General features: G+C 43.9%; 1 protein-coding gene across 1 annotated transcript; it reads left to right on the forward strand.

Moving 5' to 3' along the window:
• Positions 1 to 945: 945 nt before the first annotated feature.
• Positions 946 to 14,327, forward strand: LOC111652051 (BTB/POZ domain-containing protein KCTD12-like). Its single transcript, XM_087172892.1, has 2 exons — positions 946 to 2,560; positions 13,282 to 14,327. Exons 1-2 carry the CDS (start codon positions 1,717 to 1,719, stop codon positions 13,872 to 13,874), a joined length of 1,437 nt encoding a protein of 478 aa, XP_087029018.1. The 5' UTR covers positions 946 to 1,716; the 3' UTR covers positions 13,875 to 14,327.
• The last annotated feature ends 2,373 nt before the right edge of the window (positions 14,328 to 16,700 follow it).

Here is a 16,700-nt window from a genome sequence, read left to right on the forward strand (position 1 = left end):
GAGAGAAAAGGAGACGGTGAGAGACAAAAAGCCTAAATAGCCGGCAGCCTATTAACAATTCAGTTGTCTGACTCACACATGCTCCTACAAGTGAGTTTACACTTGAATATAGAATGTGTCATCTGATGTAGCTCAACTAAGTGGGCCATGAGTTGAGATTGTTTTGTCAAACTTTATTTTCACAGTGACAAATAAACTTTGAAGTCCCTAAAAGTGTAAAAGAAGCCATAACAGCTATTGAGTTCACATATTAACAAATATGTGTGTATGTGTGTGTGTGTGTGTGGTGGGGGTAATTAGGAGGCAGACTAATGCAGAATACTAATAATTAACTCTGCATGTGTGCTCATAATTAGAAGTTATTAATGTCCTGTAAGAGAAAACATTTCCTCTCGATTGCTCACTAGATGTCACTGTTTTCCCATCCTTCTCGGAGACATGACTGCACTGATGCACTGTGAGTGCTCCCAAAAATAAATGCATCAAAATGAAATGCTTTTCCAAGTCAGTGGCTGGATTTCAACGAGACTCCGGCAAAATAAGAACTGGGCAGCAGTAGGATTTTGTTTTTACTACACTGTTTATTTTATCAAGCCAGCGCATTGAGAAATAATGATGAATGAATGCCTGATGGAACCACAGGTTTGGTTACTGTTATTTTCCAATGTATGGCAGGTCTATTTATGAAATGTAGGCTGTAATATGATTTTTTAAAACGTAGCCTAATGCTTTGAATGGATTAAGGATTATCTGAGTCAATGGGGTAATCAACATTTGAATAAAACTTAAAGAAAAACTACCCGACTTTATTAGGCTATCCTGACTTCTTCAAGAAGGCAGTGAACGTCCTGCCAATTTCCACAGCTCTCCGAGAGCAGTATATTTTGACCTGGATCACAGCGGGGACGCGTCACGGCGGGTGGGCGTGGTTAACCGGGATGAATAACGCTTTATCCTCCGTTACGTTGCAGCAGAGTTACAGTCTGACACGAGAGAGGAGCAGGGGGAACTGAACAGCTGACCGTCTCGCGTAAATTTGAACCCGCAAGTGATGGAAAGGCTGGAGATCTTTTTGTACACCTTCCTCGTCTCTCACTACGTCTGGAGCATCTTCTTCATCTCATGGCTTTTCAACAACTCGATACCCACAGATCTAACCAACTATGGATTGCTTAATTGAAGTTGGGCCACCTGATCCTGTTTGCGCCAGGACAACCGACCAACATTAGGGCAACAGAAGTCGTTATGGACAGTTGTGCAAATGCTGCATTTCCTGATCAGAGAACTGGTGTGAATAGCAGAAGTTCTTCCTCAGGATACCACATCTATGTGCGCGTAAAGGACATGCACAGAAGGCTTCCATTCAGCGCTGCGTGAAATACTCCGCGCTATGTTTTAGTATTTGCAGGGAAAAGCTGTAGTTAGAATAGAGAGCGTGCTTGTGCGGCTGATTTGTTCCTGCCGGCTTTGACGCGATAGTGGCGGCCAGCTTTTATTGCGCGCATACCAATTGTGCAGTTGCAGTTTAGCCGCTCTGTTTCCACAGGCGATCCACCACGACAAGACCTGCGGTCTTTGACATTCATCAGGCCTCATCACCAACTCTGTAAGGTTTATCTGAAAATACTTGGACAAATCCTGCTATTTGAACTTACCCTGCAACCAAGAGAGTTTTTAAAGCTGCATCCAAGTGCACCTGTGTGGCAGGAGTGAGCCATGGCTTTACCAGATAGTGGCATATCTGGGGAGGAGGTACCCTTCCCAGAGATTATAGAGCTCAATGTTGGTGGCCAGGTGTACATCACCCGCTACTCTACCCTCACAAGTGTGCCAGACTCTCTGCTGTGGGAGATGTTCAGTCGAAAGTCAGCCAAAGGACTGGCCAGGGACACCAAGGGACGCTTCTTTGTGGACCGGGATGGTTTCCTGTTCCGTTACATCTTGGACTACATGCGGGACCAGCAGCTGGTTCTTCCAGACCACTTCCCAGAGCGCGGGCGTCTGCAGAGGGAGGCCGAGTTCTTCAATCTGCCGGAGCTGGTCAAGCTGCTTGCACCCAAAATCAGCAAGCAGAACTCCCTAGGCGACGAGGGATGTCAGAGCGACCCAGAGGACTCCTCACCTGGGATTGACACAGCCCGTAACCTGGGCTCCCTGGGTGCTGCTGCTGCTGCCTGTGCCAGCCTGGTGCCCGGTGCCATGGATGGCAAACGGTCCGGGTTCATCACAATTGGCTACAGAGGCTCCTACACCCTGGGCCGTGACAGCCACACCGATGCCAAATTCCGCCGGGTGGCACGGATCATGGTGTGTGGGAAGACCTCCCTGGCCAAAGAGGTATTTGGGGAGACACTGAACGAGAGCCGTGACCCTGACCGCCCCCCTGAGCGTTACACATCCCGCTACTATCTCAAGTTCACCTTTCTGGAGCAGGCTTTTGACAAGCTGGCTGATGCAGGTTTCCACATGGTGGCCTGTAACTCCACAGGAACCTGCGCCTTTGCCCACGAGCAGACAGACGACAAGATCTGGACCAGCTACACTGAATATGTGTTCTACCGTGAGTGAGCTCGGCTTTGTTCCCCCGGTCCCCCACCCTGTCTCCAAGTGCCCCCTCCTTCCTCCAGCCTCCAGCCATTCTGTCTCCCTCTCTCCGATGGCTCCTGCACCAGTAGATGTTCCGTAGATGTTGTGCCCTTCCATCTATCTCTGCAGCATCCAGCTTTTATCCTATGAACAGTACGCAGCAGCTGCTCTGACTCTTCATACCTTCTCTGCAGGTCCAATATGCAGCCCTCCCCGTCAACCCCAAATCCACCCCCCCCCACCTCAGGTCCATCTTTTGCTCTCGCTTAAGCCGTCGTTCCATTTAGTTGTAGTCCCACCAGTCCTCGACCTCAGCGACCCCACAGCCTTCTCCTGCAGAGACTGATACCTTCTGTGTACTATTTCCCTCTCCACTCTATATATTGCATCTGCCTTGGTGAAGCACAATACTGTCCAAGAGCTAATTTTCTTAAACAAGCGCCCCAGTGTGTCTCTATGACTATTGTACCAGTCATAAGGGCATGAGGGAAAGGGCTTCAAAGAGTGGCCGTGATGTACAGTGCTATACTTTGTCTGCTTGCTCGAGCAGATTGGACTCTCTCCTGCTCCTCTGAACTAAATTACCAAATAATTGGACATCTTATCAGCCTTGAGGGATGTGAGCAGCCCAAGCACAAGAAAGAAGTGTAACACAAAGATCTAATTTCCTTCAGTTTTTATTAAATGTGTCCAGTACCATGTGGATTGGGAACGTGCCATAGTTTATCTGTTCAGTTGTTGTTATAAATGAATGAGGGTTGAGACAATACAGCCACATGGACAGGGAAAGGAACACATTGAACTTTTTATTTTGAAAGGGAAAAGTTGGTTGTCGGTGTTTCCCTTTCAAAAAGACAATGGTTCATTGGCAAATGACCAAGCAACGGGCTTCAATGGAAAAAAAAAAAAAAGCTCAAATATCAAGAGATCTCATAGACAGAAAGAAAAAAAAAGGTTGCCAGATGAAGTGTGTGTATTGATTGTGCAATGGAGCTTTCAGTATTTTAATCACCCACGCTGGGAGGGCAGAGGAGATGGAAGGTGTTACATCACTCGCACCCCACTGCTCTATATTTTTTTGCGCTCATTGTGCTTCTTTGACATTTCTTTGCAAAGTTAGATATTTAGGAGCATTTTGCCAGTGAGGCGCTTCTTGGGACGGGCTTTACACCATGACCACGTGTTGTTTCCATAAAAAGAAAAATGTGGTAGTCCTCGGAGCGGCTCATGTTTTGAGTGTTCTGTAAACAATAATGTTATTCTTAATACTCAGTTCAGTATTCGTTGAAGCTGTTGCATATTTGATGATAGCTCTCACTTACTGTAAGTGAATACCCATGAGAAAGGGTAGGATTACACTGTAGCCAGCCAAAGCCCAATGTCCTCTCACCACTGTAGCAAGGGCATTGTGAGGGCAGTTTATAATGAGCGGCTATAACTTAAGTTATAAAGGAGCGAGTTAAGGGGGGGGGGTTCCAGTTACAGCCTCAGGACAGGTCTGCACATCATATACCTCAGACTAAAACACAAGCTGAAGGCACTTAAATCCAACAAAAGATCTAGCTGGTGACAAGAAAATGCAGACATGGTTAGGAAAATGTAGATGCTGTAATAAAATTTTTTTTTTTTTTTTTTTTTTTAAAAAGAGGTTTAAAATAAAATGAATTTAAAATGAGAAACAGCCTGCGAGGCTGTACAGTGTAGGATTTCACCTGAACAATAAGGTGTCAGGTTGAAGAATGTCTGACTGACAATAAATGTATTCTGAAATGTCTAGAAACCACAATGTTGTGTTTCTGTGTGATGACGTGCTGTTGACATCTGAGTCAATATGTTAGACCTGCAGCAGTGTGTCACTGCAGGCGTAGACAACACTGAAATTAAAAGTGTTCAGCAAAAAAACAAAAAAAGCAAACTGATTTGTCAAATAAAAGATGTTTTCTTCCTATTTGGGTTGTATTTTCCATTCATAATTCTATGTTTTTTCAGTCTTGAATGGCATTCAGCTTAAACTGTGAGGAAAGTGGTACATGCCCTCCCGTTACTGCAGTGTAAAATTTTAATTTCCAGTGACAATACAACTCAATCACAAAAGAAACCAATTCAAATTTTCATCTCACCATTTCCCATTAAAATAAATTTACTTGGACATAAACTATACTTCATATTAAATGTCCCACACTCCTCTCTGAGGCACCATCTCCCTCGTCCTCCCATCTGCTTTTCCACTTTTTTCTCCACATTTCTGTTCTTTTCTTTTTTTTATTCTTTTTCTTCCTCAGTCTGGATTTGTCTGGAGCAGTTGACCAGAAAAAGGAGTCAAGATAGAAATGAGGACATGCACAGATAAGAGGCTCTCTAAAAGCAGATTACAAAACCTTTATTTTGTTGCCAATAATTGACCTAATTACTTTGTACAGTAAAAATCTTGAAGCAGGTGGGACCTAAAATCCAGGACGTTGAATAGCTGTTGTTGTTGAAGCCTCATGCAGAGCAATGATTTGCCCATTTTTAAAAGATTAGAAATGATTTTTGTCAATAAAAACACCCACAGACAGAAAAGTGGGCATAATTTACACAACAACCAGGGTTATGGTTATGTAGGTGAGGCAGTCACATGTTGTTTTTATGAATTCTGACTCATGTAAGTGCTGTTAGAGATTCTCACACGCTAATTACCTTAGTATAAAACCTCTAAACCTGATCTCAGTCTGGCCTAGATAGCTGATGAGCGTCACATGAATTGTTGAAAAATGTATGCGGCTACCTTCCTGGAAAACAGATGATTTTTGTTGCGGTCTGGGCTGGGTGCGTGACAGATCCTCAGAGATCGGGACAATGCAGTGCCTGCACAGTCACAGGCAGCATTCCTCTGTCGCTGTTCCCCGGCGCACTACTGCAACACGGGGTAACGCCAAGGTCAGTCATTAGCACAAGCACGGAGAAACACGCCTCATGTGTGAAAAATTTCAGGCATCATTGTCCTAAACCGCTCTCTGTCTTTACCTCCATCAGTTGCCTTGAGACTCAACATTCAACAGTAGATGTGTGAGAAGTGTTGACACTCAGACGCTGAACAGCGACAGCAGCGAGGTCCACAGGCCGGGCTGTGATGACATGCTGCTTTATTGTTGTTGTTTTTTTGTTTTTTTAAATGCTCTATTGTGAAACTTGTGGCTGAAAAGTGTAGCATGCCTGCTCATGTGCCATACAAGAAGCAGGCTCTAGTTATGTCATCTTAGTGGTATGCCTCTTTTATCCAGAGTGTTACAATAAAGATATTTTACCATGAAATTTTGCTTCTCTGTCTTTTGGAAAAAGTCCAAATAGCAGATTGCATTTGTCAGACCTGCTCACTGCACAGCACACAATCACTTAATTTATATATTTTTTTGCTCCTACCACAATGTTTGAAGTTGAGACAATTTCTCACAGAGTTTTTGCAGTTCATTTTTTAACTCTTGCCACTAAAGTACAAGCCAAAAAGAAATGTTCCCTGAGAGTACAAGACTGTTCTCTCTGTGAGCACTCTACCTCGAGGCAGTGATTTGACCCATGTCATGTTCCTGTGGAGCTATCACTGTAGGCGGCTCTACATGGCAACAGGCCTTGGTCTGGTCTGTTTTCCTCTCCTGATCCTCTTGTTTCGTAGCCAGCTGGGTCATCATTTCCCCTATTTGGAAAAAGAAAGGAGCAGAGGAGAAGAGGAACGGATGTACGTCAAAGGAAAAGGGGATTGGAAAATGGGGCAAGAAAGCAAGGCTAGACAGATAACCTGGTAGAGAGGAGATGAGAGCTGGAGAGTATTTACGCTGGGGAAGGATTTGGTGTTCTCATCTTATCTCTCTTCCTGCGCAGCTCCAGCGTGAAGGGTCCTGTTATACAAAGAGGTGCTGGTTCGTCCTGACAAACAAAGCCCTCACTGGGCCGTGCTGTTAGTGGCCTGTCAGCCCTGTCAGCACTCACAGAGAGATTCAGTTACAGCAGACAGACATAGAGCCACAGGATTACTCAGTATATGGTTGGGATTAATATTGATTCATAGTACGATTACATCAACATAAAAGGACGGGAAACTGATATTTTCCACCAGAGAGAACTTCTATTTTCTATCTGGTGTGTATGTGAATCATGGGATGTGCCTTTAAATTCACTACAACCAGCTCAGGTTCCCAGACTGCAGCTTCTTTTATGAATAGACATACCACATGCTTTAGACTGACAACACAGAGCGACACAATGAGTCATTTTATCTACATCTTAGACTGAGTGTACTACCAGGTTTTGTCTGAATTCTGCTGTTTATCCTCCACACTGAGCTGCAACCATCTGTGACTGTAAACTTGTTTATGTCTTCTCAGCATCAATGACTTGTCCACTTTTGGATCTGTACGCCAGCATGTTTTGGCTCTTTCTTGTTTTCCTGCTCATGTTTGTGCTTACGTGGATGTTTGGAGAGCTGGTGTGATGACTGTCTGGGCCTCTGTGCTGGGTGGGTCAGCGCGGGGTTGGTATGGAGGCCACGCGGGGGCAATGAACTAATGAACTGGCACTCCCTGTCTCACAAATATGCTGAGCAGGCAGTTGGCATCTCTGAATGCGCACGGACACAAATGCAGACGGACACATGTACAGAGGGAGGGAGGTTGCTGGGAGAGGATGCGCAACAACCCTCCTGCGTGAGGCTACTGACTCGGGGGTGTGAGGTTTTTAGATCTGTCTGTCTTCTTTTCACTCTGCTTTGCGATCAGTTAAAAATGCATTAGCAGGCATACAAGCCATTTCCCTCCCTCACCCTCTCTTGACGGCAATGAACAGGAGAAGTCCAAGCTAATAAAGAAAACTGGTAATTACTTGGGAGTAGCGTCAACCAATAGGAGGATGTAGCGGAGAAGCGGAGGCAGCATGCAGCAGCCTGAGGCCTTCCACTGCTTTCTCCATCAGTATGTGAAATACTGTATGTGTGTGTGTGATGAGAGTGTAAGCATGTTATGCGTTTAAACGTCAACGGAGAGTTTCGCATGCTCTTGTTCATTCTCACATGTATACATACGTGAGCTCAGGCCCTTCTGCGTTTGTGTTTGTCCTTGACGACAACTCGGCTCACGCACAAGCCCACATACACAGAGTACAGTAGCGCTGGCTCGGGGCATCTTTATCTTATTGTGTGTTGGTTTATTTATAGTGAGGCAGTCATTGAGCCAGATGTGTACCTTCACTGCACTGCTCTATCCTCCAGCATGGGGCACACGAACACATGCTCCTCTGCCTCTCCTCCTCCTCGTCCTCCTCTTCTTACGCATCTCCTACAGATAGCAGCTGTCTCAAAACATATTGGCCCCCGAACTCCAGGGGGACTCTGTCATGCAAGGTCAAGGGGGAGTGATACCCGAGAGGAAAGACAAGGGGGCGGGGGGTTCACATGGGACAAGATCTAGCAGCTGAAAAAGAGCAGCATTCTGTCACTGGTGATGTTCAGTGCTGACTTCTCTCATCTACCATCCTCCATGTTGTCTCTTTATTATTCTCTTTTACTGTGCAATCTTTTCTTTTCTCTATTAAGCCCCAAGACAGAAAGACTAACTGACAGTTGAAAGCATGAGGGATGTGTGGAAACACAAAGTAAAAGTAGGATGGGAATGAGGGAGCATGAAATTAGTTAGAGAGTGAGTCAGAGAGTCAGGAACAAGTTGTAGGATTAGAAAGGAGAGCAGAAAAAAAACCCAAAAACGGATAAAGGATAAAGTGGCAAAGTTCCTCATATACAGTACCACAGAGACTGTAAATATGTGAAGAGGAACAAGAGGGGTGAGGCAGTTGGAAAGGAAAGAAAGGGAGAGAAATACTGTGTGGTAGATTGGGCAAAGTGAGGTGGAAGTGGTGGTAGTAACTGACTGAGGACACAGTCGGAGCACTTGAACTTCCCCTGCTAGACTCTTACATCTTAGTCTGATGCAATATATATTTTATTTATACTCATTTCCCAGACAACACAGTTGCATGGCAGCGCAAGGCAGCATAACATTTCTTCATTAAAAAGTCACAATGATCACATTCTAATTTCATTTTAATCCTGGTTTGTTTTAATGCTGTTGTTCGTTCTCCATTTTCACATGTTTTTATTATGGAATATAGTCTCACACCGTTTTAATTTATGGTCCTATTTTAAGGGTGTTTGTTTCATATGTTTTGCTAATCAGTGTTGGTTGATGAGGATGTGTTTATGTCTCTTGAGATTTGGTGCTTTTCTTTATCTGTGCCCAGAGGCCCGTTGACTGATCAGCTGATATTTTCAGAATTATAAGCCAGTGAACATTTAAAGTCTCTTTGCAAACAATTGTCTCGAGATGGCAAATGACTTCAATCTGATGAGTTTTAACTGCGTGCCATCAATCACTGGCAGACGAGAAAAGTTGTATCATTTTGGAGTTAATTTTTTGTCTACTTTTTATAGCAAAGCAGCATAACTGTATCCACTGTATGCATTTTAATATAAAGTCACTTGAAATAATGTTAAAGTTAGAACTAGATTGTGTAACTATGGATCAACTTTGTGAAGCCACTGTGAAAGACTGGCGAGCAGTAACTTGCTTGAAGCAGTGAGATGTGTCTGTCAGTGCTGTTGTTAGGACGGGATTCACCTCGGCCATCTGGAGTCTTGGGCTCTAATCTGCCCCCCCTCTAATTATCAGTAATCTGGACAGACTTGTCCTTGGTGCTGCAGTCCTGGGCATGCTTGGAACCTGGCTGAAGGCTCTGCACCGGCTGAGGGACGCCAGGATGGGCTTTAGGGTGCTTAGGCAGGCTGGTTACAGGCTGTGGGAGCCAGGCAGCAGCTCTGGGTGTTTAAAACAGGGGAAGATAAAGAGGAGGCATGTGGAGCAGGTGAATCAGCAGGACACTCGGAGCGGATGTAGATTTGTGCAAGCCTGCAAAAATAAATATAAACAAGACTCGTTTCCATTCCAAATGCACTGAAAAAACGTATCTGTGGGTGAAGTATTGATGACTGGCTCACTGGTTTACTTCAAACACCTTACTTGGCAGCAGCTCCCCAGTCTCCAGCTGTTTACGTCACGCATTTCCTCAACATTATGCAGATTGACAGATTTGTAATTGCTCAGAGACTTGTGAGTGCACTCCAGTGACTTTGATATGGACGACTGTGCTTGTGCCCCAACATGTAAAGTTAGTCTGAAGAATATAGTATTACTGTGTCTGCTTACACCCCCATATGTATTTGTTCTGACAGCAATCAGAGAGGAAAGACAATGAATGAGAAGACTGTAGGTGGCAAGGCCCACCCTGTCATTAGGCACCATACGGATCATTTCACAAAGCAGATGTTGGATATCTGAGCTGAATACTAGGTAATTAGATATAAAATATGCTGTAATTGCAAAACCTATGTAGCGTGAGCTCCCTTTAGGACAGCAGGAAGAGCCATATGTACAACTTCACACTGTGGATAAAAAGGCTCCTCTCAGTCTGAGAGACATTACTATGCATTTGTGTAGCTCTAGATCCCTCACATCATTGTGGCGTTACCATGGAGATGATGCTGTCCTCTTGTTTGTTATCTTCGGCTCACAACACCTGTCAGCGGTGAATTTTAAAAAGTATCCACAGGCAGATTGACCCGGTCATATTCAAGGTTATTCAGAAGCAGCTGATACAGTCATTTTTAAACAGCTGAAATGACACTGTTTTCCTTACACTGTTTGTGTGTAAAGATAAACTGCAATGATAGTGCGGCTGTTTTTCAAAAGATGACTTGATCTGTTTTTGGACATAATTGTGGAAACAGCGTCTAAGCGTAGCCCTTGAAAGGCTCCAAAAGTGCTGCACAGATATAAATGAAACTCAGATTACTTAAAATAAGCACACAAGTTAAAGCAAAGACCAAGGCCCCGCAGTGCAGAGCATGATGATTTCTAGGCAAAAAATACATTTAACTTCAGCTTAATTTGAAAGAAACTTCCAAATGTTCACATTAAGTCAGGATGATAAAACTAACCTCATTTTCCATGTGGTGCCTATTCCCACACCTCATCATGGTTTTTATTTAGGCTGTGTGTGGGAATACACATTGTGCTATGTTTTGCGTAAAATGTAAAGATTCAGGTGAAAGTAACATTACAAACTGCGGAGGAGACATTTTATGACGGAGAGGTGCTAAACCCTGGCAACAGTGACACATTAGAGTTGCTAATAGCAGTAATGATGGCAACAGAGGGATGTGTCACAGTGAACAGATGGGAGAGACTGAAAGAGAGGCTGAGAGAGAGAGAGAGGCAGAGGGTGTGTGAGAAAGTGCTTTGGCTTTTGCATATATCCCTGGAGAAGTGGCCCGGGGAAAAGGGTTGAGTGCTCTCTTTCGCTGTTCTCCTCCATGAGGCTTAGTGGTGGAGGAAAGCATGGAGCCCATCCCCCAGTGGATTATTCCTCCGACACTGCTAAGCCCCCATACTCCCACGTCCATGCGGCCCTCAAACACATGTATTCATTATGAGAGACACTGGATGCAGCGAACACACAAACACACACAGTGGAGAACATGCTTCTGTCACCCCTCCTTCCCCTACATCCTCTTTCTTTCTCTCTGTCTTTATCTGTCCTTCTTTCAAATGCCAATACATGCTCAGAATACAACAACGCACGCACACACACACACACACACACCCACACATACACACACACACACACGCAAACACATACACGTACATTTAGCACACACATGCTTACGTATTCATGCTCAAACACAAGACGACACTCATTTGCTCTTACATACGGGCATGTTTGTACACTTTATGTCGCATACACGCACACACACACACACATACACTTTCATATTCAGGTATTCAGAAAGCCAAGGCAGTGGAAGAATATTCTGTGCCGCCTCCGTTTGACACAAGCAGCTTTTCCTGTTATATAAGACGAGTTACCGTGATGATGAGCCCTGTTGAAGGAAACAGTGCAGGCCCCTGTGTGTCTTTATATGTCATTACGTGTGTGTGTGTGTGTGTGTTTGCTCATTTGTGTTGTGTGTCTGCCGCTGTGTGTGTGTGTGTGTGTGTGTGTGTGTGTCACTTAGTACCTGCATATCTCTGCATGAGTATGTGTGAGGGGCTGTGGGAGAGATTAGCTGTTCCTCTGTATTCTCATATACAGTAGCAGCATGTCGTGTATGTGGCTGCTTCACTGTGAGAGTGAGAATGCGTGTGATTTAATATTGTGTGACTGTGACTCTGTCGGATGATGCAGTGCATGAGCAGTATGAATGCAGGGCTGTCATTACCGTTTAACTTAGTGTACGGCCACGTCCAGACTCATTCGGCTACATTGAAAAATGTTTACGTATTAAGTTTTTTCAGTCCATGGAGCATTTTCTGATTGTTCTCTCAGAGGGTTCACCCTGAAGTACCACCACCACAACTACAACAAAAAAAGCTCAGATCTCTTTTCCTGAGCCAGCAGCTTTGCACGATTTCCTCTAGAAATACAGAACCAGCATGAGGAAGTGAACAAGTTGAGATTCTCCAAAATGTCTGCCTGAGACTGCGTAAAGATCATACATGACAGTAAGATTTTAAATTGGCTGTTTTCCCAGTCCACCCTGGGTCCAACACAAAAAGGGCGGTTTTGAATGTGCTCGGTGGGGTGTGTCCTCCAGGGTCAAAAACCCAGGATTAGTGCGAAATGAAAGGCCAAAAAAAAAGCATTTTGAAATTTATCCGCTTTATGGGTGGACATGGGCTAAGTTTGTTGTGCAAATCTGAGGCTGTGTAGCCATGACGTAGACAGTGGAAATCAAAGAACAGTGAAAGGCTGAGTAGAACGCCCACTTGTGTCTAAAAAATAGGCTGTTTGTAAAGAGAGAGGGGGCAGTTCAAAATGGTTGATGGGCTTTCAAATACCAAGAGGTGCAGAATGTGCATGTCCCCCTCCAACTATTCCGAGAAGTCGCACAGCTGCAACCTCCTCTGTCCTCACACAGAGATGAGATGAAAAATCAACATCCCGTTAAAAAAATTGCTTTTCAAGCCTCAGCCAAGAGGTCTCACGCGCTCTGGTCAGTCACTACATTCCTTCTACGATAATATACATGCAAATAAAGGGTAAAGGGGAATTCTGAAATTAGGTGAAACTGTACTCCACTCTCCTTATCTCTCATTTCCCTTCCTCTCCTGAGGAGCTCCTTTCTCTGCTCGTTTCTGTTTCCATAATGCTCTGACAAGCTCTCGTGCCAGCATGTGTTTACTTCATTCTGTGCTCCTGGAAACTGTAAAGCTCAGAGCTGAGGTGCTTGCTTCTGTGCCAGCCGCACGCTACTGACACACTTTGATAAGGCCAAAAAAGAAAAATGAAAAAAAAGAAAAAGCTAAATGTAATCAAATTTCTGTGTGGAGGAGCTCCCCTGTTGGCTGAGACCTTGATTCAAACACACCAGACTCCTGAGTATGAATAATCTATTCATCGTCTCACTCATGAATTTTCATAGGTCTAGTTCCCAAAATGTTGGATTACATTTTGGGAATGAGAGGATTGATTCCAAGCTCATGTGTATGTTGAGTGTGTATGTGTATGCGTATCAATCCTCTCATCTCACTCTTGCTCTCAAGTGATTTGAGTTTAGCTGGAAATGTTTCATATTGCACTTAGATTTAAATGACTAATTCCTCCTTTCTGTTGCAGGTGTTTCATCACTAAACTTCAAGGCAATGACCTCTGACCCCCCAGCTCTCACTGAAGTGGAGACCCCTGAACCTGCTGCTGCTGCTCATACTGAATCCGCCACAGTGGAGCACAGCAGCACCGGCCGAACCCAAAGCCTTCCAGAAACCAGCAGCATCCCACTGCTGGACATTCGGAATCCACTGCCCCTGGACTCTCCTCCTCCTCTAACACCTCCTCTTCCTCCGCCGCCTCCTCCTCCTGCTACAGACAGCCCTGACCTCCCACCTCTGTCACCTCCAGTCCTGCCTCCACCTCTGCCGTCATCCAAACCATCATCCACCTCCAGCCCTCCTAATACTCCCCCAACGCCGCCTCTCGCTGAGAGCCCCCAACGTCCCACCACCCTCAACCTAAAGACACTGCCGCGGCCCACAGTGAGGGAGAATGGCGTCCCCCCACTTGGGGTGGATGAGGATGAAGAGGAGAGAAAGTTGCTGGAGGAGGATCTGAAGAAATGCATTGAGGATTTCAAAAAGATCCGCTTGCCCAGAGTGTTTCCGGATCGTAAGAGGCACTGGCAAAGTGACTTGCTCAAGAAGTATAATGCATAGAGAGCTTTGCTGTGGCGACATGGTGAACAAACTTGACAAGGATTTTTTTTTTTTACAATGGGGAGAATCTGTTGTGAGCGGTGGACTACAGCTTTATATTCACAGAAAGTTTACTCACACCTCTAATGTAGTAGGTTTTGCATGTCAACAGAGCAACATTTAATGAAAAGTGTAGTGCTTAGGCTGAGCTAGTCTAGCAGTCACACATACAAGATTAAAACGTTAAGATTTGTCTTTTTCCTTTAGAGATTTTTAGTGTTTCTTCTTTGCTCCACACAGCTATTGGGAAACATTAAAAAGTATTTGAATCATTTTCTTTCCACTCAGTCAAATGATAATATATGTCATGTCATTGATTAGAAATTTCTGCCCTGCTCTCTGTAACATGTTCACTGATCAAGCAACTGGAAAATGTGTGAAATTTTTAGGCATTTGACCTTGCTGATGCAAAATAAAAGAAAAAAGTGAAATCTCTGGTGCTAATCATCATCATCTAATCAAAACTATTTCACCTCATCAATATTAACCATATGACTTCAAAGCCTTTCTTCTCCCCTCTCTCCCTGTGATTCGAAAGCTCTGCAGTTTTGTTCATTTTGTGATTGCATTATCGCCAAGCTAGCGATGGAAAGAATTCAGAACGAGAATGTGGTGTACCGGTAAGCGAAGTGGGTAATTACAGACAGCCAGAATGTGGAATAATAATGACAATAATGACTACATGAACCAGCGCACCGTGCCATTTGTTCCTCTATCTGCTCTGCATAAAATGTTCATCCAGCTTCACTAATGAATCACCAGGTGTGTGTATGTGTGACAGTGTGTACCTTCTACTGCTCGTTATGGGATAAGTCACAATCAAATGAAAAATTACTTGCCATTTATGTTTTTACCCACAGTATTCACCCACAAAGAGCGATAGACGTTTGGGAAATACGTGCACTCACTTCGTTACTGAGAATTAGAGGAGAAGATTGCCACCACCCTCTTACTTGTGTGTTATGTATGGAGCTTGAGCCAGGAGCTGGTTAGCTTAGCTAAGTTTAGCTTAGCTTAGCATAAAAACTAGAACAGAGTCTTTTCAAAGGTGAAAAACAACATTGGCTTAGAGGGACTTGTATAGGTGTATTTTGAAATTTTGGAGAGAGCCAGGCTACCTCCCTGTTTCCAGTTTGTATGCTAAGCTAAGCTAACTCATATGCTTACAGGCACTAGTACCAAAGAGTATTTAATGGACAGTGGTATCAATCTTCTCGTGTAAAGTTCATTATGATTCAAGAAAAAATTCTCAAGAAATAGAAAAATAATTTTAATATTTAAATCTCGTTTGTTTTACATGACACAAATCATTACTTTCAGTAGTTTCTTCATGGCTTACCAGGAGGTCAACACTGGATTTTAAGCAGTAAGCCAGTAACATGGTATGCCTGATCAAACCTGACATGTAACCACGACACCTTGAAAACTCCAAATGCTCCACAACCACTTGTCATATATTCTTAATCTAACATGAGTAGAAACTGAAAATGAGATACTGTGATTCAACAAGGAGCCAGCTTACATTTTGGAAGCATTTGCTGGCCATCGACAGCTAGCATAACATTAGCTGTGGTGACTGCATGCAGCTCTAGGGGAGTCCCGTGCTCATAGTGAAGTTGTGGGTTTAACTACTAGACATTGTCTCTAAGCAAAACCAGATGATTCTTGAATGCAGCTCTATCAGTGGATAACACTAGCAGGTAAAGAGACACAACATGTATGACAACTATGGAGTTAATTGGAGTCGTATTTCTCCTTAATAAAAAGAGCGTTACTGGGATTTGTAACTGTAAAGTAAATAATGAGTTTGTAATTGTAAACACTACTTGTTATTGAGAAAATCATCACATCACAGTAACATGTTAGCTAAATTATGCATTTCTGCCCATCGGCGTATTACAGCTGTGTCTCTTTTGACGCGCAGCCCTGAAAACGCTGAGAACTTTTGTTCTCAAAAGTTACTTTAGCGACTCTCCTCATTACTTTTTTTTCAATCTGAACTTTAAGATAGAAACAACTCAAGATAGCGCTCAAAGTACTTCTGAATTTTTGGACCTTTTGATCATTTCCCCTTCATATCTTCTCTAGCATCCTGCTTCCACTAGAAATAACAAGTAAGTAAATAACAATAATACACGAGACCATCAAATTGCTGTTTCCTTGTGATTTACAGAAACATCCATGTGTAATCTTGGCTTGATATTAAGCTTCCAGAGAGCAACAAATTACACAGAGCCTCCACCTGATTCACAATAGAGCACTGACTTACTGAATGCGGCATTGAAGATTTTTTCTCTCATTTTGTCTGTTTTATTTTCTCTATCTCTCTCATTAGACGAGAGCAGAACCATAGTCCCACCTGCATCTGGTCATAATGAGCCTGTTGGCTGTCCACAGCATCCCTGGTTAGAAGTCCTAATGATTTTGTTTTAACCCAGAGCTTTCTGTCAGCGCCGCACGTCCAGCCTCATGCAGTTAAGCTCTGTGTTGCTTCAGGTTAATGTTGAGGTTAAGACGTTAATCCTCGAGTGTTAGCTGGGAGGGAAGTTTTATCTTGTTAAACATCAGACAAATAGAATAGTTTTATCAGGCGCACTGGTAACCACCAAGGAGCAATAGAGATATCCTCTTGCTCTGAGTAGCGGTTTAACAACAGATTAGGGTTTGTCACAGTCTCTAAACAGCAGGCTGTTCCTCTCACAAGCTACACAGTGACGACAATTTATTCTATCCAGTCAGTCTTTGCTGTTTTCACACCAACATCAACGCTCAGACCGTCTCCAACCG

The sequence above is a fragment of the Seriola lalandi genome, unplaced genomic scaffold (genome assembly GCF_002814215.2).
Source record: "Seriola lalandi dorsalis isolate HSWRI2012SDOR001 ecotype SW California unplaced genomic scaffold, Sedor1 jcf7180002053898, whole genome shotgun sequence".
Lineage (NCBI taxonomy): Eukaryota > Metazoa > Chordata > Actinopteri > Carangiformes > Carangidae > Seriola > Seriola lalandi.